The 24,979-nt window shown below is 38.3% G+C and overlaps 1 protein-coding gene across 1 annotated transcript in view; it reads left to right on the forward strand.

Annotated features, from left to right (window-relative positions):
* Positions 1–341: 341 nt before the first annotated feature.
* The window catches only part of STK32A (serine/threonine kinase 32A), a 152,195-nt gene continuing 127,557 nt past the window's right edge, over positions 342–24,979 (forward strand). Inside the window, exons 1-2 of the mRNA XM_072630673.1 lie at positions 342–477; positions 5,853–6,029. Of these exons, the coding sequence (XP_072486774.1) occupies positions 5,978–6,029 (52 nt within the window). The 5' untranslated portion in view covers positions 342–477; positions 5,853–5,977. The remainder of the gene's footprint in view (positions 478–5,852; positions 6,030–24,979) is intronic.

Consider the following 24,979-nt stretch of genomic DNA (forward strand, 5'->3'; position numbering starts at 1 on the left):
AGCCTTGTCCTTCTTACTGACATCGCGAGAGAGCTTCGCTTATTTTCCAGGAACCTCTCTTGCCCTGCTGCACCCCCACCCCAGGCGGCCCCCAGCCTCAAACTTCTTTTTTGTCTTTGACTCTGGTTTATTTCACACACCCCCATCACAAGCAAAAAGAGGGAGTCTACATTCTTGCTCTTGCCAAGTGAACTGGGGCAAGTGGGGGCTGGCCGCCTCCTGGTCGCTCCCCTCTTTTGTCTCTCCTCCCATGACAGCGCCAGCCTGGGGACTCCCTAGCCAGGAAACTTAATTCACTCTCCCCTGCTCTCTGTCCCTCCCCCACCAGACCCAGCCCTCCCGAGAGAGAGGGAGAGCGAGAGCAAAGCAGCTCGCATCTGCTATTTGTCTGCTGCCACAGTTTCAGGTAGTCGCATCTCCTGGAGCCTCTAGCTCCGCGTTCGCTAGTCACTGTCTCCCCAGCTCCTTGTTAACAAGGTAGGTGCTAATCTGGGGCTCTCTGTGTTTCTAAACATCCCCTTCATTGGTTCTTCGTCCTGGGGTCGGGAAGTCACATTGCTTGTTTAAAGGGCCGAGGGGAGTTCTTTAGTGGGGATAGGGATGGGGGTGGGAATGGGGGGAAAGGATGAAGAACTTCAAGAAAAGCTCCTGCATGTATCGTGCAAGGGAGGTTCTCAAGGCCAAAGATAAAGGCAATCGCTTAAAGACCTGCAATCCACTTCACTGCCTCTTCTGCCCAGGTGCTAGCTAATAAGTGAAAGGTTTTCCTTCCTCTTTGTTTCCATTCTCTGGGTTTCCCAACAAAGATTAAAAGCGTCTTTGGATAGTTCTGAAGCTGCAGATTGCTTCATCCCCATGGGAGTTTTCTTACCCCAGCAGGATTAAGTAAATACAGTAGCAATAAAAACCTTTTGTACAAAGACTTGAGATCTTTCTTGGGAGCCCCCTGTACTGATTTGCCTGGAGGTCTCAGACCAGAAGTATATTTTTCTGAAGATATAGCATTCTGATAATTTGACCTATTTTTCATTCATTGCCTGTACACTCACAACTTGGAAGTGCACACTTGTTGCCAACCTAGCAAACTATCTGTTGGTTTCGAATATTAAGAATCAAATGCTAGAAGGTCAGTGCACCCCAAATCAGTGGCCTAAATTAAAATAGGATCTGAAGATGGAAAGCATTGCTGAAAAGAATGTCTGAGTCTAGTGTTACACACCAAGCTCTTTCAGTCTTCCATTGTACTAGAAGCCTTGAGTGGATGGGGATATGACAGCTGACATTTTTAAGTGCAGAAGGCCTGTCACATAGCAGTATGAGATGACAACCACATTCTATTTAGAATTTTTGTTTCTGGAATATGTGGTGTGATTTAAAAGAGAGTAAAGATGGAAAAGTGTAGAGAAGAAGACTCTGTGGCAGGCAGTTACGCAGAAGTATATATCAAAATTCTCTTTGTTCAGGGACGATGGCTGAATCAGGGAATTTTGTACTCTGAGAGGAATGATATGTGGTTGGGCTACTAAATTGGAGAAATGGGGGAAATATGAAATTGGTAATGTTGAAGTGTTTTTAACAACCTAAGAAAAGAAAAATATAGTTTATAAACAACTCTTTTTCTACCACCTTTAGTTCATGAAAGAGGTTAAGTCAATACTTTTAGTAGTATCTCCACATGACCACCTCCCCACATCTTTCTCTTCCCATCAAATACAAAAAGCAAAACCAAAAAACATTGACACCAGTGAACAAATAATTGTTTAAGACATCAAAATGAGTGCTGAAAAGTTCAGAAATTGTGATAAAAATAGTAATTTCCTATGTGTGTGTATGTGTGTATACATCTAGCTTTGCAAATTCTAAGACTGGTACATCTTCAGGGATCAGTAACGTGTTGGATCAGGGTACTCCCTCCACCAGCACAGGTCAAAATCTCTCTATAAGGTAGGTATTCCTAATGAGTTGTTGTGGGTGAAAAATTCATCACTCTGTAGCCAATATGGTGGTAAGACCCTGAACTTTACTTGGCTGTTCATCATACAATAGGCATCTGTCCAATCTGCCTTTGAGCCCTCCCAGTTTGGTAGAAGCTGCAACAGTTAGGGTGGTGCTGCCATAACCCACAAGATCAACCTCCTAGTTATGGTGTGGAGTTACATGACTTCAGAGGAGGATTCTAACCTCTTTTGCCACTTTTGTGACTGGAAATAATCATTTCTGGAGTGTGCCTATAGATGAAAAGAGGGTAAGAATAGTAACTAACATTTATATAAAACTTTAATATTTGCAAAACCCCTTATACATTTTATCTCATTTGATCCTCATGCTTCTATGAAGAAGATGCTATTATTTATTATCCCCATTTTACAGATGAGAAACTGAGGCTGAGAGGTCAAGTGACTTGACCTTGATCACACAGCTAGTAAGTGCCTAAGGGAGGATTTGAACTTGGGTCTTTCTAACTCCAAGTCCAGCACTCTACAATTATACTATCTAATTGCCTCAAAAGACGGAGAGGTGAAGAGGAGCAGACTAACTTGCAGTGGTGTCAAACTCAAATAGAAACAGATCGCTGCAGGCTGCATTTTGACTTGGAAAACCATGAATTAACATTCTGTGTTATATGGTATTTTTTATTAATTTTGTTAAACATTTCCTGGTAACATTTTAATCTGCTTTGGGCTACATCTAGGAGTTTTGCTGGCCACAGTTCAGGACATCAGTTTGATACCTCTGGTCTAAAGTATTTTTCAACCCAATTACTTGTGCAGAAGCAAAATCAGAAAAGCAAACTCTGAAAGAGCAATAATAGTGTTTTGTGATGGTCAAGCTTCCCCTTGGCAGCTGGTCCTTTGCATAGTGAATAAATTTTCTTCTCTTCTTTATTTTTATTTCATATCTGTTCTTGACTTGATATTCTATGATATAACGCTACCAACATCCCGTTGTTTTATTTGTATCCTCTTTATATGTATCAGAATTGTCCACATTTTAAGAATAAAATTACTCCCTCCCCTTCCTTTTTTGCTACTAGAAATGTTTTGGGTGCTTGGTTTTTTTTAACCTCACAAAATTTTTTCTCAAGTTTTTGCTTTTATGCTCAGCTAATATTTCCATTAGCCAATTTTCCATCCCCTTTCCTGTGCAATAACATGGATTCTTCCTAATTTCCTTCTCTTTTTACTGACACCATTTACTGATTCCTTTTGGGAGGCATTTTGCCAGCACTTATGGTAGATTTAGTTTGTAAAATAGCATTTCCTGAATGATTTCTGCTTGCCAAATGAACTTGTTACTTTCATTTTCCTAGTACAAAAAAATGAGTTTGTCTTCTAACCTTACTTTTAAGAGGTTCTCATAAAGTTGCAAATTTCTTTCAAATCTCTCTTCCCTGGTGCAGCTACTCCAGGGACTCTTTCCTCAGTTTTGTCTCAAGTTTTTATCACTATGAGGTGAACTCCCTTCTGTAGAATAAAAATTTACCTAGAAATCAATCCATTTCTTGATGAGCAGGATGCTCTCAAAAAAATATGTGAAGACTTAACATGAACTGATGCAAAGTGAAATAAGTAGAATTAGGAGAGTATTGTACACAGTAATATAAATATTGTATGATGATCTAACATGAATAATTTAGCTATTCTCAGTGATACAATGATCCAAAACAGTTCTGCAGGACTCATGATGACAGATGCTGTCTATCTCCAGAGAAAGAACTAGTAGCACCTAAATTCAGATCAAAGATACTTTTTCTTTACTTTATTTATATATTTTTGAAGATTTTTTGTCTATGTTTCCTGTCACCGAATGATTTACATGGAAATGTGTTTTGCCTAACTACACATGTTGGTAGGTTGTTGTCTGTTCTTAAAGTATGTCAAATTGCTGTGCTTTTCAGTGAGGGAGGGGAGAGGAGAAAGGAAGAGAATTTGGAACTTAAAATTTGAAAAAAATGTTAAAACTTTTTATATGTAATTGGGGAAAAATAAAATATTGAAAAAGATTTTTAAAAGAAATCAATCCATTTCTGATCAATATAGCATGTTTTAACAAGGAAATAATAGGTAGGATAAATGACATATGTGTATAGATATAGATAGATAGATAGATAGATAGATAGATAGATAGATAGATAGATAGATAGATAGATAGAGATAGATAGATAGATAGATAGATAGATAGAGTATCAGTGTTGGTATGGGGGATCATCTAACTGCCTCTTTTTATAGATTAGAAAACTGAGTGTTTGAGGGGGGAATTGACTTGACCTTAGTCATACAGCTCAAACCCAGTTTTCCTGGTTCCTTATCCCACTATGCTGTCTACTCTTAATTAATTATATACTTATTAGGGGTTCAAAGACAAAATTAAAAACAGTCCTTGCCTTCAAAGAGCTCGGGGAGGGGAAAAGGGATTAACAACATTTAAACAGGCAAATAAATACAGTATGATTGGAGATAAAAGAGAGCCCTGAACAAGGGATTCAGGAAAGTTTTCCCACAGGGATGGAACCAGAGAGGAGCCTTGAAGGAAGCTAATGAGTCTCATTTTCACCAGTATACTATGGTTTATCGTAATAACTCCCATTTTGAGAGTATTTTGTAGTTCATTGTTTTCCCACCTAAGTCCTGTAAGGTTAGTTATACAAGTGTATTATCTTCATTTTGCAGATGAGGAAGCAAAGGTGCAGGAAAATGACGATTTGACCAGTTTACACTGGCAAATGTCAGAGCCACATTCAACCCCAGGTCTTGGAACTCTTAGCTACCAATGTATTGGACCATTCCTTCCATCTATGATCTTTGACACAAAATTTTTTTAAAAAATCATTGGACATTTATACAGCATAGGCACTACCAAATATAGGCAAAAGAAATAAATTTATCATTTCATATCACAAATATACTTAAGAGAGATTTTAAATATCCTTTTCAAAATTTCAGATGGAGCCTTAGTTCTCATTTAGACTGCTTTTGAATCCTAGCAATAGGGTTCTATGTAGTTTCAAACACCTGAAGCAACCACTCCCTAGGACATACAGTCCTAACCAGTTCCAGTGAGTAACACAAGGTAGGCCCTCAAATGAACTGTGTAATTCATGATGTGAAAATAACACATTCAGCTATGTGGGAATGGAAAATTAGTTACAATTTTAGTGTGAAGAGACAAATCTCCAAGTTGAAAGAAGCCTAACGCCTGAACCTCCTCTTCCCCACTCCTTAGCAGGCACCAAAGCAGTTGTTTCCCTCACCTTCTTCTGTAGGAACTCAAAGAATGATGATGATGGTGGTGGTGGTGATAATAACACAACAAACATGTTTGCAATGCTTTAATGCTTATTGAGTGCCTTACAAATATCTCATTTTATTATCACATCAACACTGACAGGTAGATAGTATCCTTATCCACATTTTACAGATAAGGAAACTGAGATTAAATGACTTACCAAGGCTTCCACAGCTAGTAAGTGGGTGAGGCTGTATTTGAACGCAGGTCTTCCTGACTCCAGTTCCACTGCTCTATCTATAACACCCCTACCTGGTCTAATTTAGTATTAATTTGTACCCTCTAAACATTCCACCCTGGACCAGAGGTTAGTTATGGCTCTGACTAAGAAAAATATCATTTTTCTTTCCTCAGACTTTCAAGATATATGTTTGTTATCCTTTGTTGATGCTTTGTCACATTCTATTATGTAGTTTCTGAGAGTCTCTCTGAAAATCATTTACTATCAAATAAAATGTCCTAGTAAAGGTACAGCTTAGATCATTCTGTGAGTCATAATTTAAAATCACTGCTTGGAGGGCTCCAGACTAGTCCAAAACACAATGTTTTTTTCTTTTTCTTTATAGGATGTCCAGCCTGAAACTTCCATACATCATCTAAAGAGAAAAGGGATGCTTGTGCCAGATCCTTTAGCACTTTTTACACCAAGATAATGTAATTGCAGATTCCACCTTTTTTGGAAAATTTCATCATGGGAGCCAACACGTCCAGTAAGCCTCCAGTGTTTGATGAAAATGAAGATGGTAAGACTTCATGCAATAGTTTCCAATATATTTTTTAAAGTTAGACTAAAAAGTCATTAGGCTTTTGATTTGAAAATGACATTGAGTTGTCTAAAGTCACTTAGTGACCTTTAAGGAAAAGGGAACATGAACCTCATTTTGCATTTATACAAGGTGATGTGAATTTTTTTAAATTAAGTGAATTCTATTATGGTAAGGCTTGACTCTATGCATGGCCTTTGTTTTATCTTCAGTGGTTAAGAGGGCTTATTATAAGACTTCTGAAGATACATTGGCTAGACAAATATTGTCATATTTGTTATTGCATTAAATTAATTGGAGGTTTGGGGTTTTTTGTGTGTTTTTTGTTAATTGTATTTTTTCTTTTTTATTATTAATTAATTTATTTTCATTTTTCAACAATCATTTCCACATGTTTTAAATTTTTCTCCCTCTCTCCTTCCCCCCTCCCCTCCCCAAGACAGCATGCAATCTTATATAGACTCTACCCATACATTCTTATTAAACACATTTTCACATTAGTCATGCTGCATAGAAGAATTAAAATAAATGAGAAAATCCAAAACAAAACATAACAAAAGAGAAAATAGTCTGCTTCATTCTGCATTACAATTCTATAGTTCTTTCTCTGGATGTGGATGGCATTTTGCATCAAGAGCCCGTTAGGAATGTTTTAGGTCCTTGCATTATTGTGAAGGGCTTAGTCTATCAGAAACAGTCCTCACACACTGTGGCTGTTACTATGTATAATGTTCTCCTGGTTCTGCTCATTTCATTCAGCATCACTTCATATAAGTCTTTCCAGGTTTTTCTGAAGTTCTTGGGTTTTTGTTTGTTTATTTGTTTTTTTTTTTTAAAAGAGAGAGCATATTACAGCAAAGGGTACTGGTTCTAGAGTCAGGGGGTTTGAATCCAAGCCCCTCCCTCCAATGATGTTTATTCCTTGTGTGACTTTGGACAAATCACTTAAACCCCACTGTGCCTCGGTTTCCTCTTTGTAAAACAGGGGGATTGGATACAATGACTTCTAAGGTCCTATGGTATAATTCAAAGAATGTCAACCTGAATTCCATAATCAACACTGAGACCTTGAAAGATTCAAGAGTTCCACCTGCATCACCAAGTCATATTCAGAATTAATTGTTTAAGTACAATTCACTTTTTACATCAAAAACTGAGATTTCATCAGATTTCATACTCCTTCCATATAGAGCACAACCACTCAACACTTTAAAGAAAGTTTTCTAAGCTGATATGGTCAAAATATTTCTTCACCTGGCAGTCAGCCTTGTGACAATGAGTGTCTCTATGCTTATCTGGGCTGCTTCTAAGTTGACAGATATCTGGTTCATCTACATGCCGCATAATCAAAGTCTTTCCCTGTTGGCAGGAATTGCCAAAGCTTGCTCTTCTTTGGCATAGCTTTGAGGACCCAGAGTCACTAGTACTAAATTATTACAGTAAGACTATTGTGGATTTTACTGTATTCGAATTCTTTGAAATTGGCCACCTGTGTATAATAACTCTTTATTTTCCAGACTATTTTGTTTACCAGAGCATCCCATTGCTCAGCCATCTTCATTAATTCCTAGTCTATTAGAATGAATAAGTCATTGTGCCTATTATAAGTACCCAAATTAACTACAAAAGACATATGAAGAAAGACACTATTTGCATACAGAGAAAAAACTGATAAATAGAAGTATGTATAGAACTATTTTACATACACACATATTTGTGTCTAATGCAGCTAGATTTGGGGCAAAGAGGAATGAAGGGAAAGAAAAAGAGAGAAAAAAGAAATTTACATGATAACTTTATTATATATTTAAAAGGAAAAGCAAGTTGTACATAAATAGATTTGTAATTTCATGTACAGTCATCTTTTTAATTATACCCTGTTAGGGAAATGCTTGTTTTATTCCATAAATTAAAAATAAAACAAATAAAAATTATATACACATATGCACACCATTAAAAAAAAGAACTAGAGGGAAGTTAATGATCCATGTAGTTCAAATGTCTCTTTTACAGTGGAGGAAACTGAGACCCAGCTAAGTTCGTTGATCACAAAAGGTCACAAAAGCAGAGGCCAAATGAGGACTGCCACTAGGTCTCTTGCATCCAGGGGTCACTGTTCAGTTTTCATTGTGAGCATTTACAATTCAGAAATTGGCAAATATTAAAATTATTAAAATATTAAATATTAAATTAGGACTTGATTTATTGTTTTATTGATTGTCTACACTTAAGAAAATGATGAAGAAAATGTTAATAATGTTGATTAACCTTAAAAGTGTGTTATGTGTACACTTGAGGGGTTTGGAGAGCTGGTTTTTAAATATTTACCATCATCTCACTGCTTGAATCACAGACCAGACCTCTTACCAATTTTTAGAACATAACCAATTCATAAATTGAGGGGATTGCTTGGATTATCTAACATCAAATCAACCCTCTTATCAGGAGTTCATCATCCTAGGTTTCAGGAAAATCCAGAAATGTGAATGGGGGAAAAATTACATCTTTATTTCAATTCTTTTATATTTATAATATAAATAAATGTATATTTAATGGGTCTAAAAATGATCTGAGAAAGGGTCCATAGGTTTCACCAGACTACCAAAGGAGTTCATTACACAAAAATGATTAAGATCTCCTGCCTCAGAGGATGTAAAGTCCACGTAGGAGAACATTCAGGATGCATAGGGTCCAAAGTCATTTCCACAGGAAGGGTGCATATAGAAATTAAGATATATTTGTTAACAAAAGCAGCCTCTGTGATATCTTATGAGTGTCTTTATAAATGTACATATACACATGCACACACCCACACACTGAAAATGAAGTACACTCCAGGCGTCAATTTGTTCTACCGGGTCTGCTCCCTCTGGAGTCAGAGCCCGCTCTGTGTGGGAGGTTAGTCTTTAGGGAACAAAGGTGAAAAGGAATTAGACTCTGAGATTCTTATGGATCCCATGGGATATTAGTGGGCAAATGGCAAATTTGTTATCAATCCCACAGGATATTAAGAGGGTGAATGGCAATATCCCTGGCAAGATATGCTGAAATCTTCAAGAAAGAGCTCTATCAGAATAAAATATGCAGGCAATCTAGATAGCTAGGAGAGAGCACTGGATTTGGAATCAGGAAGACTTGGTTCAAATCCTGTCTTAGGCACTTACTGGCTGTGTGACCCTAGGCAAGTTATTCAGTTTTGATCTGTAATGAAGATCAAATGAAATAACAGGGGGGAAATACTGTGCAAACTGTAACGATGATGATACTCATTGTCAATAGAGAGTTAGTTCCTTAAGGGCAAAGACCTGCATTTTTATCTTTGTAACCCCAGTGATTGGTGATGTCCAAAGTATATCCTGCAACTTCTATAAAATAGAGGAGTTTCTTTTTATTTGCTTACTTCTTTGTTATTTTTTAAGTGGCAGAAGAGTCTGTTTTGTAAACCAACCCTCTTTTTACCCGTGTCAAAAGCAAGATTTGAGCCCAGTTCTTCCTGACTCCAAGTCCAGTATTCTATTCACAGTGTGATATGGCTGCCCCGCAAAAAAACAACCAAACAAAGAAACCAACAACCAAACAAACCAACCTCCCCCCACACACACAAAAAAAAAGCCTAATGCTAACTTAGGCTTAAGAGAGATGTTATATCCAGAATGAGGGTAGTAATAGTTCTATTTTACACTACTATGTTCACACCCTATCTGGGGTACTGTGTATAGTCCTGAGTATCACATTTTAGGGAAGACGTAGGTAAGCTAGAGAATGTCCATTAAAGGCAGAAGAGAAGAGAGGAGAGGCAAGGAGAGGAGGGGAGAGAAGGGAAGCAGAGGAGAGGAGAGGAGAAGAGGGGAGGGGAGGGAAAGGGAGGGAAGGAAAGGGAAGGAGAGACAGGACGGGAGAAGAGAGAGAGAGAGAGAGAGAGAGAGAGAGAGAGAGAGAGAGAGAGAGAGAGAGAGAGAGAGAGAGAGAGAGAGAGAGAGAGAGAGAGAGAGAGAGAGAGAGAAGAAGGAGAAGGAGGAGGAGGAGAAGAGGGGAGGAGAGGAGAGGGAAGGAGGGGAGAGGAGGAGTCCAAATGAAATTGCAAAGAAGCAGCTCCGATGTCCAAAAGCAGACTATCTGTGCACATACAACTTGGCATAGTAGACAGAATGCTGCACTTGGAGTCCACAGAAGATGCCTGTGAAAATCTTGTCTCAGATATTTCCAAGCTGTGTGACTCTGGACAAGTGATATAGCCTCTCTGAGCCTATGAAATGAATGGTTTGAACCTGGGGCCTCTCAGCTCTCTTTTGGCTCTAAATCCATGACTGGGAGGGAGAGCAAGGAAGTGCTCTAATATTGGAAATCAGTTCTTACAAGTGTTTTAGAAGGGATGTGATGGTGTCTGAAATCCCTTCCAGTTGGTAGATTCAGGGGTTTTGCAGTTCCACCTACTGAAAAGAGAACATCAGGAAAGTTGTTCACATAGATGCACTTGACATGGAATAATATATGATAAAACCTTTGAAAGCCATCTAATGCATGTTTCACAAAACAGATGTTAAATTCAGTGACTTCATATTCTGTCTTTTACCATTATAGCCCAGAGACAACTAGGTGCTGTAATACAGTGGACAGAACATAAGTCCTAGAGTCAGGAGGACCTGAGTTCAAATCTAACCTCAGATACTCACTAACTGTATGACCCTGGGCAAGTCACTTTAGCCCTGTTTGCCTCAGTTCCTCACCTTAAAATGAGCTGGAGAAGGAAATGCCAATCCACTCCAGTATCTTTGCCAAAAAAAAAAAAAACAAACCCAAATGGGATCACAAAGAGTTGGACAAGACTGAACAACAACGAAATTATAGTCCAAGAACATTTTATATCTTTCCTCATATAGGTTCATTTTCAAGTATCCAATTCTCATCACCTAGTACTTAGGTTTATTGAGTATTAGGTCTAAAAATCTTGATTAAACTAAACTAAATTCATGTTGTGTCTACGTCATGAAAAGAAGTCTGTCCCACAAGTCCCACCATCTTAACAACAGAACTGTATTGGCTACATGGCCAATTGGCTGGATTATACCAAAGTTTGTGCCTAAGTCAGCTAAAAAACAACGTCTACTTTCAAACAATTGATCTAGGCTGCGTGTCACAGCCTCACATTCCTTTTCCTCATCTTTTCTCTTGTCAGATTTTCATTTCAATTAAAATCAGGAAAGCATGGAACTAACCATTAAAGGCCTTAATTATTTTCTGGCATTGTCCCAGACAGGGGCACAAAAGTATTGCCTATCATGATTTTCTCACTTATTAAACAGATAATGAAAAACATCTTTTTTCAACAACCCTGTGTTACCAGTAATACAAGTATTTTTGTTCTCATTTTACAGAGGAAAGGACCAAGAGAGCTTTGAATGATTTGAATATTATCAATGAGGAAATTAGGGGGATAGAGCACTAGGCTTGGAGTCAAGATAGATCAGAGTTCAAATCTGGTCCCAGATACTAAGTAGCTGAATGACCCTGGGAAAGTCACTTAACTCCTGTTTGCCTCAGTTTGCTCATCTGCAAAATAAGGATAATAAGAGCACCTGCCTTCCAGGGTTGTAGTGAGGATCAAATGAGATAATAAATGTAAAGTGCTTAGCACAGGGCCTGACGTATAGTAAGAACTATACAAATGTTAGCTATTATTATTATTATGAGGATTTTAGAAAATCAGGACCCAAATCCAGTTTTTCTGACTGAGAATCCCATGTTCTTTCCCTCAGATCTCACTGCCTCTTGTTAGTTGCAATAATTACATCAGCAGATAATTGCTTTTGGTTCCCTGAAAGTAATAAAGTGCAAATGATTATTGATGGCAATCATATTTGTGTTACTAACTAATGACAATTTTTATTTTTCTGACACATTTTAATGCAAAAATTTAAACCCAAATATGACAAGGAAGTTTTTATGGAAGCCAGAATTTTTTTAAACAATCTTTATCACAACGTCATAAAGGTGATAGAGGTAGAAGAGACCTCACAGGATATATTCTCATTTTCCAGATCAGGAAACTGAGGTTCAGAAAAGGTAAGTTACTTGCCTGAGGAAATATAGATAGTAAGTATTGAGTCAGGATTTGAACCCAGATTGTAAGATTCAATGCTTTTTCCTCTGTACTTTATAACTGGTTTTATTTTCTAAAAATTTTGATAATAATAAGAGAGAGGAACTGACATTTATTTATATAGTGAGTTCAAGTTTTCAAAATACTTTATGTGCCTCCTACCATTTGATCTAGCTAGCAAATTATCAGTCTTGTCTTCAGATTCAGATTTAGAGCAAGAGAATTGTATCATGAAGCTACCATTATCAGTAATATGTGTCCCAAGGTCCTTACAAAATGCAATATTTGATAGTGCTCACTAGCCCCAACTTGATACTATCCCCTCCCTTGGCCTCCTTCTCAATTCTCTTTTCTGATTCTCTTGCCACCTCTGACCACTGTTTCATTCTCCTTTGCTGGTTCATGGTTATTCCTTGAGTGTGAAAATTCAACAAAGTTCTGTCCTCACTCCTGATTTCTTCTCTCTCTACACTTTTCTCTTTTAATAATTTCATCCACTCCCACAGATTCAATTATCACCTTTATCTACATGACTTCAAAAATCTATATCTCTGCCCCTGACCTCTTCCCAAATCCAAACTTCTGTTTCCAATTGCCTATTAAGTGTCTGGATGTCCTGCTAACATCTTGAGTGCAATATATCCAAAACTGAACTAATTTTCTTCCTCTTCCCTCTCCATTTGACTCACCTGTTTCTGCTGGTAGAAACTGGTACCTTCCAAGGTTTTCAGGCTCAAAACATTTTTGACTAGTTTTATCTCCCTCAGTCTCTATACTTTTAGATCAAATCGGTTGCCAAATCCTGTGAATACTGCCTTCAAACTCCCCTTTTCTATCCTACTTCTGGTCCTTATCAAGACTCTCTCCTAAATTCTTATTGTTGTAGGTTTCAGTCATGTCTATCTGACCCCATTTGGGGTTTTCTTGCAAAGATACTGGAGTGATTTTACATTTCCTTCTTCAGCTTATTTTACAGATGAGGAAACTGAGGCAAACAGGGTTAAATGGCTTGCCCAAGATCACATAGCTAGTAAGTATCTGAGGCCAGATTTGAACTCAGGAAGATGAGTCTTCCTGACCTCTGTCACTCTATTCACTATGCCACCACCTATCCAGTTCTACTATCAATTCCTACCATCTAAATGCTACCTTTTTCATGAAGAGTCTCCATGATCTTCCTGTCAATGACCCTAAGCCTGACACTCTATCCACTGCACCACCTAGATGCTCATAATTCTTATAAGTTCTTCCTTTGTGGTCTTCTCATTTCTATTCTCTTTCCTTTCTCCCTACCAACAAAGCAATTTTCTTAAGTGCTACATTCACTTCCCTGCTCAAAAATCTCATGTGGTTCCCCACTTCATGTTGAATAAAACATCTTAGCCTGGCATTCAAGGTCCCTCTAGTGACTGCTTAAATTGACCTTTCCAGTTTTACCTCATACTATTCTCCTTCACACACTCTACACTCCAGACAAACTGACCTACTCCTGGTGTCCTGGGTCTCATCTTGTCCTCTCTTGCTCCCATGTATCTGCATATACCACTTCTGTTCTTCTAACTTCATCTGTTGAAATCTTTCTTTTCTACACCCAGTTTAGGTGCTTCCTCCTCTATGAAGCCTTCCCTGATTCCTTCCACAAGTGACTTCTCCTGTGAATCTATTAGGTCAATCCACTTGACTTCCCCATGACCCTTAATCATATTCTACCTTGTTTTGAAATTCTTTGTGTATATGAGTCCTCCCTCCTACTAGAATATAAATTCTTTGAGGGAAAGATCTGGAAAATCTTTCCTCTTAATCCCCTCAGCACCTTCTATTCTACCTTGCCCACAGAAAGCACTTTGTAAACATCTAGTTGAATTAAAATGAGTTGAACGTACAGTGACAAAGCTAAAATATGGGTAAGGGGCATAAGCAACACTCTGATTACTGATGTTTTGGAGCTTCAAAAAGTTGGCATGACATAAAACTGGAGGATGAAGATCTGCAAAGTGTGTTGTTTGTTGAGAGAATTCAATTATTGCACTGTTCTTCAGGCTTGGTAAAAACTTGGTGCTCCACTTTGATTTGGCAGCACAGAGCTGCCAGGCTGTGTGACTAATTTTCCTGCATCTTCTTCAGTGATTGAGGCAACTGAAGGACAAGAACATTGGACATGGTGTACAATCAATAGCAAAGGGATTCTGTGGAACTGATTCTAGCTATAAGGACTGGGCAGCCTCCTTTTATTATGGTAATAAACATGCATTGTATATTTCTTGCAATGAGTCAGGAAATGAAGTGTGCACCTTCCCTTCTCAAACTAAAATAATGGTAGGTCTTGCATTAAATTTATTATTTGGCATTGGAACAATTAGCAAAGTAGTGCAGACAATGAATTGAGATTAAATTATTCAGGACATTCTAGCATTTAGTGATGGTGTTTATCACAAATAAGTACCAGGATACCAGAAAGAGCAGAAAGCATTACTTTTCCTTTGACTCAGTGGGGATTTTTTCCCCCAAAGGCTTTGGCAGAGTCAGAATATATAAGTTGTAAAGCCAAGAATACAGAACTGAAAGCCTAGTCACATCATCCTAGCTGACCAGTCTGTTTTAGTAAGCAACATTTCTTCCAATGCATTTTTGCAAATTCTTTATGGGTAAAGAGGACTTGGAGACAGAGAGACATAAGTCAGAAAACTGCTTCAGACACATTATAACCATGTGGCCCTTGGACAAGTCACCTTATTTCTTTCAACCTCAGTTCTCTTTTCTGTAGAATGGAAATAATAATAGCAACTACCTCATGGGACTGTTGTGAAAATCAAATGAGATAAAGAAGCCCTTTGAAAACCTAAAATTATTGTTTTTATTATTGTAAACAAATGTCTCTGACAGTCAATAAGAACTTAAAGTGCCTACTATGTGCCAGGCACTGTGCTAAATGCTGGGGATGTGAGGTGAAATACAATCCCTGCCCCCGAGGAACTGACAATTTAATGAGGGAAACGAGAAATATATGCAAACAAATTCTGCGTAGGTTAACTGAAAAGTAATTAACAGAGGGGAGGCACTGGAATTAAGAGGAGTTGGAAAGACTTCCTGTACAAGATGGGATTTTAGACAGGATTTGAAAGAAGCCAGGGAAGCCAAAAGGCAAAGATAAGGAAGAATAGCATTCCAGGCCTGGGGTACAATCAGAAAAAAAATGCCTGGAGTCAAGAAATGGAATGTCTTGTTCACAGAATAGCCAAGAGGACAATGTCACTGGATCAAAAAGTATGTGAATTTGGGGACTGAGGTGAAAGAAAACTGGAAATGTAGGAGGGTGCTAGGTTATGAAGGGCTTTGAATGACAAAAAGAGGACTTTTTATTTGTTCTTGGAGGCAATAGGGAGTCACTGGAGCTTATTGAGTAGAGGGGTAACATGATCAGATGTACTTTAGTACAGTCATTTTAGTGGATGAATGGAGAATGGATTGGAATGGGTAGAGACTTGAAGCAGGCAGATCTATGAGAAGGCTAATGCTACAGTTCAGGTGTGAGGTAATGAGGGCCTAAACTACAGAGGTGGCAGCAGAAGAGAGGAGGGAACATATTCAAGAGATGTTGCAAAGGTGAAACTGTCTGGTGTGGGCAAAAGATCAGATATGGGAGGTGAGAGATAATGAGGAGTCTAAGATGATTCATAGGTTGTGAACCTGAGGGCTTGGGAGTATGGTGTTTCCCTCTATAATAACAGGGAAGGTGGGGTGGGGCTGAGGTTTAGAGAGAAAGATGGTAAGTTCTATTTTGGACATATCGAGTTTAAGATATCACTGGACATTCAGTTTGAGATGATGTCTGAAAGGATGTTGGAGATGCAAGACTGGGGCAGGAAAGGTAGATTTGAGAGTCATCAGGATAAAGATGGTAATTAAATCCTTGGGAGCTGAAGAGATCATCAAGTAAAGTAGTATAGAGGGAGAAGAGAAGAGGCCCAGGACAGAACACTGAGGGACATCCACAGTTAGAGGGTGTGACCCAGAAGACGATATAGCAAAGGAGACAGAGTGATCAGATAGGTAGAAAGAAAACCAGGAGAGAGTGAAAACCTAGAGAGAATGAAGTATCAGTGTCAAAGGCTTCAGAGAAGTCAAGGAGAATGAGGAGCAACTAAGAGATCACTGATAACCTTGAAGAGAGTAGTTTTTGTGGAATGATAAGGTTGGAGGTTGGATTCTAAGAGGTTAAGAAGAGAGTAAGGAGAAAAACTGGAAAGTACCTGTTGAAGTTAGCCTTTTTGAGGTGTATAGTCTCAAAGGGCAAAAAAGATATAGGATGACAGCAGGATTAGAAGGGTCAAGTGGGCTTTCTTTTGTTTTGTTTTTCCAGGATAGGGGAGACATAAGGTCATAAGGTCTTTCTCTGGTCAAGGTAGGGTAAGGAAGGAGAAGGAGCAAAAGCTTTTTTGGTCTACCAGCCACCCCTTCCCCAAGCAATTGCCTCTCAAGAGTTTGCCTGGAAGGTGGCAAAGTGAGAGCAACTACTCACCTAACCTCTAAGACAAACTCCCTCACATACCTGTAAAAAAGAGAATCTGAACAAATTTTAGAGTGGCAGATTCCAATAGGAGATAGACTGTGACAGATTTACAACCCAGGACAGACTGGAAGATCAAAGGGAAGGATCTGTTGCACAGGGCTGGAGAAGTGAGTGCACAGCCCATAGGCTGTATCAGTGTAGACCCTGCCATAGGCAAGCAGAAAGCCCCAGGCGGTCAGAAGCAGTAGCCACACTGTGGAATCTCAAACATATCAGCCCAGGATGGGAGTCCAATGGAACTGAGCAACAGAGAAAACCTCAGAACCCCAGGTAACTGCAGCAGCTGCTCCTGAGATTGTCAGCCCACAGATTAAAAGTCTGCAAGTCACCTACTTGAACTTCTAGGAGCCATGATGGCAGGGTGATTAGTAAATGCTGTACCCCTCCTGTTGTTGACCTTGAAAAACCTATAGAATATTTCCCCAGGAAAAAATCCTGTAACAGTGGGATCAGCTGAAGGGGCAAACAGTCTCTTCGCCTGTGAGGCTAAGAAAATTGCAAACAGGAGTCCTTCTTGCTGTGGCTGAAGGGGACCAGTGCAGTACCAGAGCTGTCCCAGATAGCCCTACCTCAGCAAACCCTGGGAGGAGATCCTGAGCCCCAGGGGTGGAACCCACAATTGTCAGCAGCAAGACCCTAGGCATGCTTCAGCACAGCCAGGGGAATAGGGAAGACACTAGTGCAAGCACTAGTTTACCAACCCCTGAGCCAGGAGAAGACACCTCCTGTGGCCAGACCACCCTTCCCCCACACTTAATGTAGATAATTCCAGGATAAGTCCAGGGAAACTCAGAAAGACTTCACCTGGCCTCTGCTTTGGCACATCAGCCAGTTCAGCTCCAGGTAAGCTACAGCATTCCAGCCTCCAGGTGAAAGAACCAGAGGCCACAATACACAAAGCCTCAAGTGCTAATCATAAGAATGGTAGGATGGAGGACCCTGTGCCCAAGAAGCAGAGATCCACTTTAAAAGCCAGGAAAAGGGCAATCATCATGAGCAAGAAGCAAACTAGAAAAGATAAGACCATAAAATCTTTCTATGGGGACAAGGACCAAAACACCAATACCAAAGAGGGCAGCATTGAGACTGTACTCCCACCTGAAACTTTGGAAGGGAATATGAACTTGTTGCAAGCCCAAAGAACGTTCTTGGAAGAGCTCATTAGGGAAGCAGAAGAAAAATGGCCAATGATTTTAAAAATATGAAAAAAAGAAATCACAGAAGAATTTAAAAGGCAAATTGGACTAATGGAAAAGGAAGTACAAAAACTAAGTGGAGAAAGTAACTTCTTAAAAGGAACAATTGGACAGATGGAAAAGGAAATGCAAAAGTTAACTGAAGAAAACAATTTGATAAACATTAGAATTGAGCAAGTGGAAGCTAATGACTCTATGAAACATCAAGAATCAGTCAAACAGAATCTAAAGAATGAAAAGATAGAAGAAAATGTAAAATATTTAATTGGAAAAACAACTGATGTGGAAAATAGATCAAGGAGAGAAAATCTAAGAATTATTGGTCCACCAGAAAGTCCTAATGAAAAAAAGAGCCTGGACAATATCTTCCAAGAAATCATCAAAGAAAACTGCCCAGAAGTCCTAAATCCAGAGACCAAAACAGAATCCACCATTCACCTTCTGAAATGGATCCCAAACTAAAAACACCAAGAAATATCGTTGCCAAATTCCAGAACTATCAAGTGAAGGAGAAAATACTGCAGGCAGCCAGAAAGAAAGAATTCATATATCAAGGAGCTACAGTCAGGATCACTCAGGACTTTGCAGCTTCTACATTAAAATATTGGAGGGATTGGAATATGATATTCCATAAGGAAAAGGAGCTGGGACTACAACCAAGGATCAATTACCCAGCAAAATTGAGCATAATATTTTAGGCAAAGAGATGAACATTCAATGAGGCGTGGACCAGTGGAATACGTTAGGTACTCAAGACACTGTAGTCAATGAATTTAGCAATCTACTGCTTGATAAACTCAAAGACCCCAGCTCCTTGCTGCGAGCGCATCCAACCATTCTGGAGAGCAATTTGGAACTATGCCCAAAGGGCTACAAAAATGTGCATACCCTTTGACCCAGCAATATCGCTACTAGGACTATATCCCCAAGAGATCATAAAAATGGGAAAGGGTCCCACATGTACAAAAATATTTATAGCAGCACTCTATGTAGTTGCCAAAAACTGGAAGTCAAGGGGATGTCCATCAATTGGGGAATGGCTGAATAAATTATGGTATATGAATGTAACGGAGTACTATTGTGCCATAAGAAATGATGAACAAGAAGACTTCAGAGAGGCCTGGAAGGATTTATATGACCTGATGCTGAGTGAAAGGAGCAGAACCAGGAGAACTTTATGCACAGCAACGACCACAGTGTGTGAGAGTTTTTTCTGGTAGACTTAGATTTTTGTAATAACACAAGAACTTCTTACAAAAAAAAAAAAATCCCAATGGTGGATCTCAAGGCAAAATGCCTTACATACTCAGAGAGAGAAATATAGAAGTCACTCACATAACGTAGCAGATCATGTTTGTGTATGTGTATGTGTTTGTGTATCATGTTCTGATTTGTTATACGATTTCTTTCATTTATCTTAGTCTGACTACATAGCATGACTATAGTGAAAATATACTCAATAGGAAAGTATATGTAGAATCTATACAGAATTGTATGCAGTCGTGGGGAGGGAGGGGGGGTAGTGGGGAGTAGTTGAGGGGGGATAAAATCGCAATTGTATGGCAGTGATTGTTAAACATTAAAAAATAAAAATTTAAAAAAAAAAAAAGACCCCAGCTCCTTGGATAAGAACTCACTGTCTGACAAAAATTGCTGAGAAAACTGAATAACAGTATGGTGGAAACTGGGCATAGACCAATGCCTGATACCGTAAACAAGAATAAAGTGCAGATGGATACATGATCTAGGTATGAAGATTGAACAAATTAGGGGAGCAAAGAGTAATGTATTTGTCAGATTTATGGAGAATGGAGAAATTTTTGACCAAACAAGAGATAGAGAACATTATGAAGTGCAAAATGAATAATTTTGATTACATTAAATTGAAAAGTTCTTGCACAAACAAACCCAATGCAACCAAGATTAGGAGGGAAGCAGAAAACTGGGAAGGAATTGTTGCAACTAGTGTCCATGATAAAGACCTCATTTCTAAAATATATAGAGAATGGAGTCAAATGTACAGGAATACAAGTCATTCCCCAATTGATAAATGGTCAAAGGATATAAACAGGCAGTTTAAGAGAAAGAAAATAAAGCTATCTATTAGCTTTATATGAAAAATGCTCTAAATCACTATTGATTAGAGAGACGCAAATCAAAACTCTGAGGTACCATATCATACCCATCAGATTGACTAACATGACAAAACAGGAATATGATAAATATTGGAGAAGATGTGGTAGAGTTGGAACACTGATTCATTGTTGGTGGAGCTGTGAGCTGATCCAACCATTGTGGAGAGCAATTTGGAACTATGCCCAAAGGGCTACAAAAATGTGCATACCCTTTGACCCAACAATATAGCTTCTGGCATTCTATCCCAAAGAGATCAGAGAAATGGGAAAGGGTCCCACATGTACAAAAATATTTATAGCAGCTCCCTTTGTGGTAGCCAAAAATTGGAAATCAAGGGGATGCCCATCAATTGGGGAATGGCTGAACAAGTTGTGGTATATGAATGTAATGCAATACTATTGTGCTATAAGAAATGAAGAACAAAAAGACTTCAGAGAGGCCTGGAAGGACTTATATGAACCGATGCTGAGTGAAAGGAACAGAACCAGGAGAACTTGTACACAGCAACAATCACAATGTGTGAGGAATTTTTCTGGTAGACTTAGTCCCTCACAGCAATGCAAAGACTTAAAAAATTCCCAATGCACTCATGAGGCAAAACACCTTCCACATCCAGAGAAAGAACTATGGAATTGGATTGCAAAATGAAACAGACCATTTTGTCTTATGTTTTGTTTTGTCTTATGATTTCTCCCATTTATTTTAGTTCTTCTGTGCAACATAACTAAGATGAAAATGTATTTAATAGAAATGTATGTGTAGAACTTATATAAGATTGCATACTGTCTCAGGGAGGGAGTGGGGGGAAGAGGGAGGAAGGGGGAAAAAATCTAAGATATATGGAAATGATAGTGGAAAACTGAAAACAAATAAAATAATTTTTTTTAAAAAAGAATTTGGCTGGAACTATCTTCTTCTGACTCACCACTGGAATGGTCAGTTTCCAAGATCCACAGGATAGCAATGAGTCTCCTCAGCCATCCCATTTAGCTAACTAGATTTTTCACACTTAATTTAATGCCTTTGATTATTTCAGCATTAATGTGTAGGCTTTGTTCATAACTAGTTCTGATTGATTTGAGTTGTGTAGGCCCTCTAAAATTATTGTGATAGGATTATAGAACTTCCCCCTTATAATATCATAGATTTAGAGCTGGAAGGGATTTTAGAAGCTGTTGAGACCGCTTTATTTTTCAAATGAAGAAACTGAGATGCAGAGACGTTGAATGATTTGACCGAGTCACACCCAGTACCATTAGAATCCATGATACTCCTCTGTTTCATATTTAAAGCCTTTTACAACCTGGCTCCAACCAACTTTTCTAGCCTTCACATATTCTATGGTTCATCTAACCTCGTCTTTTTGCTGTTTCTCTCATGGGACAATCTGTACTTCAAATCCTTGCCTCTATACAGGTTATTTCCTATATCTAGAATGTGCTCCCTCCACATGCCATACCTCAAGAAGCTTTCATTTCCTTCAAAATTCATATTTGAATACAAAGCTGTCCTACATGAGACCTTTCCAGATTCCTCCAGTACACAGTGCTTTCCTACCAAAATTGTCTTATATCTAAATTTATTTACTTGTATGCATCTTGTCTCCCCCTATAGAATGAAAACTCCTTGAGGACAGGGGCTATTTCATTTTTTGTCATTGTATTGCCATTGTCTAATATAGTACAGATGCCTAATAAATGCTTGTCAGTCAAATGATCAAAGTCACATAGTAACTGATGAGGGTAGGTTGTCCAGTCAATGCTATTTCCATTGTACTATGATAAAAGGTATTTCTTCTTACAAATTAATGAAGGTCAGGTTGCTCAGTTTAATTTTGTGAAGCTAAAAATTACAATTTGATGGAGGAAAAATGTAATTGTTTGATTAGGACCTGAAATTGAAAAGCTCTTACTTTTTTATTATTGATGTAGGCAAACAAGATCAAAGAGTGGCACATAGATAAATCCCAGGGGAACAAATATTGAGTATTAAATGACACTCCTATTGGAATAATTTCTTATCCTGAATGGGAATCCAATATTCCTCCCATGGAGTTCCCTAGGATATCTAACCAATGCCATAAGCCAGTTTCTATGCCTAGATAATTTGAGGACCCCTCCAAGGTCACCAAGTGAATTGAGGACTAGGGAGAAACTGCATGGGAGAACAGAAAGCCTTCACCAAATAGGTGACAAAGATGTGAATTCAAATCCCACTGAAAGTTAGTGGGAATTGTGGATGAATGCCAGACACAGAGCACAAGTCACAATGAGCATCAAATAAATATAGCCATAAATCAATGGGCAGGGAAAAGGGGATCAGTAGAATGGGATCTGCCATTTTATCAATGTGGGGAATACCCATTGTGGAAACTCCTTCCACTTACTGTTGTCTCTCCCTATAAGATTTTGATTAATTTCAATTATGTTGAAATGTCATTTTTTTTGTCTTTGGCAATGCGTCACATAATGCAGATATTAATAAATACTTTTCCACAAATTGGCAACTTACCTGCAAGATATCATCTTGGAGTATGACCTGGTAAGCTGGGAAATTAAGCAACTTGCCTCTGATCATTCAACTGTTATATTTCAGATGCAGGATTTAACCACAGGTCTTGGTGCTTCATGTATATTTTATACATATATTATATACATATATATATTTTATATGTGTATGTATTATATAATGTCGTTGTGTCTAACTAGACAGTTCTATTATTTATAGATGTAGACTTAGGCATATATACATGCATACACATACACATACACATATATGTATTTGACAAGACTTGAAACTAGGTCTTTCTGATTCCAAAAGTAGTCCTCTGTGTAATGCTGCTACATGTAAACCAGCACATAAAACACAAATATGTACCTATACCTTCATATGTATGTACATGTGTGGGTATTACTAGACCTATGATTTTATTGATGTAGATTGCTCCCACTGAGGGTGTTCATCTCCATACAATTTGATACCATCTCTGCAGCCTACAATCTTAAAGAGTTGCCTTGGGCACTAAAAGATTAATTGATTTGCCCAAGGTCATAGGCAGTATATATCATAGGTGCTACTTGAACCCAGATATTCATGACTCAGAGACAATGTCTGTCTGCTATTCCATCCTGTCTATCATACACATACAACACAATATTACATATACACATATGTATGCATGTACATATAGAGAGATATACCTATTTTATCCCTTTCTTCCTTAAAGTTGCAACTCAAGCATCACCTTCTACATGAAATCTTTCCTGATTCTCCCTTCCCATATACTAGTGCCCTCCCTCCCTAACTACCTTGTGAATTACTATTTTGTATTAATTTGTATTTATTCTGCATATACTTATATATGTATTTCTTGTCTTCCCCACTATAAACTCCTTATGAGTAGGGATTGTTTTTTGTTTCAATCATTGTATTTGTATCCCTAGGATCTAGCATAGAGCCTGGAATATACATGCTTATTGACTGATATACACCCACTAGGTGTATATATAGTCATACATTTGTATATACATACATATAAGTCTATATGCACATGTACACTATATACTTGAACATATTCACTGAACATCATTTAAATGAGGATGAATGCCTATATTATTTATAGATCCAAATATATAGCTAATGCAGTTTAGAACACAAAGCTCTTCATGTAATTGTATATTTATATTATTATCATTATTATTGTATCATCATGTATTAATTATCATTAATAAATCACCATGTAGAAAATATACTCATTAAGTGACACTTACATGGTACTTTAAAGTTTGCATAACGATTTACACGCATTATTTCATTTCATCGTCACAATAACGCTGAGGTAGGTGTAGGAAATTTTAGAGGTGAGGAAACTGAAACTTAGAGAGGTCTGATGAAACAGCTTGTCAGCCTCAGGTGCAGGATCCAAGACCAACTTCTTGACCTGAAGTAGTGCATGGTTCCCACACCGTTCCCTTCAATTATACTATATTTATGAAAATTACATGGATGCACATAGAATGTGATTATAATTGAGTACTATCTGTGCGTTCTTCTGACTCTAAAGCCTAATTCTAATGGTACGGTGGGCTCCACAGAGCATCTCTGTTGGGACCTAAGAGCTCATAAGACATTGGGTATTGGCCCAAAGGTCAACCACTCAGTCAGCATTTATGAAACCATGCGCCAGGCTCTGTGCTGGGGATCCAAGTAAGAAGGATGAAGAAAATGCCTGCTCTCATGGGGCAGAGATGGTCTATCTGTCCTCTGTGTGATGACTGGCCCATTTATATTTAGAGAAACCCATAACTCATCAAGTGATTAATTCTTTTCGGTCACAGAAATTCACAAAGGGTTTTACTAAAATTTACCCAAAGAGGCTATAATCTGCTTCAGGGAAGGGAAGGAGTTTCCAAAACCAATGAATTACAGATTCTTGAATATTGAGGACAGCAAAATTTCCAAGTCTTTACAATCTCTGAATCACACGTATTTTAAAATAGCGTTAGTGTCAGGAAATGGTTTATGAGTATATTCCAAAGGGAAATGTGAATTTTGACCCTTTGGCTCTTGCTACGTGTCCTAAATGTTTTCATGGATATTGTACCACCACGGAATTTAAAAACAAAACAAAACAATCCTAGAGGGGGGCATTTAAATGCATTCTCCAGCTTTCTTTCAGTACATTAGGTCAACAGTCCAAGATGCAGATCCCCCATTGATTTAATATTGAAAAGACCACATTGTGCAATGCCTGATTAAAATGAGCTAAGCCTCTAACATTTTAATAAATAAAATTGGATTTTTTTCAATAAGTAAGTAATGGAGCTTTTAGTACCTTTTAGCAATGGGAATTGTTCCAGGAACATCAACAATACAGTGATCAACTCCTAAGATACTGGCATGCACAAGATCCCTAGCAATGCCACTC

Source organism: Notamacropus eugenii, chromosome 1 (assembly GCF_028372415.1).
Source record: "Notamacropus eugenii isolate mMacEug1 chromosome 1, mMacEug1.pri_v2, whole genome shotgun sequence".
Lineage (NCBI taxonomy): Eukaryota > Metazoa > Chordata > Mammalia > Diprotodontia > Macropodidae > Notamacropus > Notamacropus eugenii.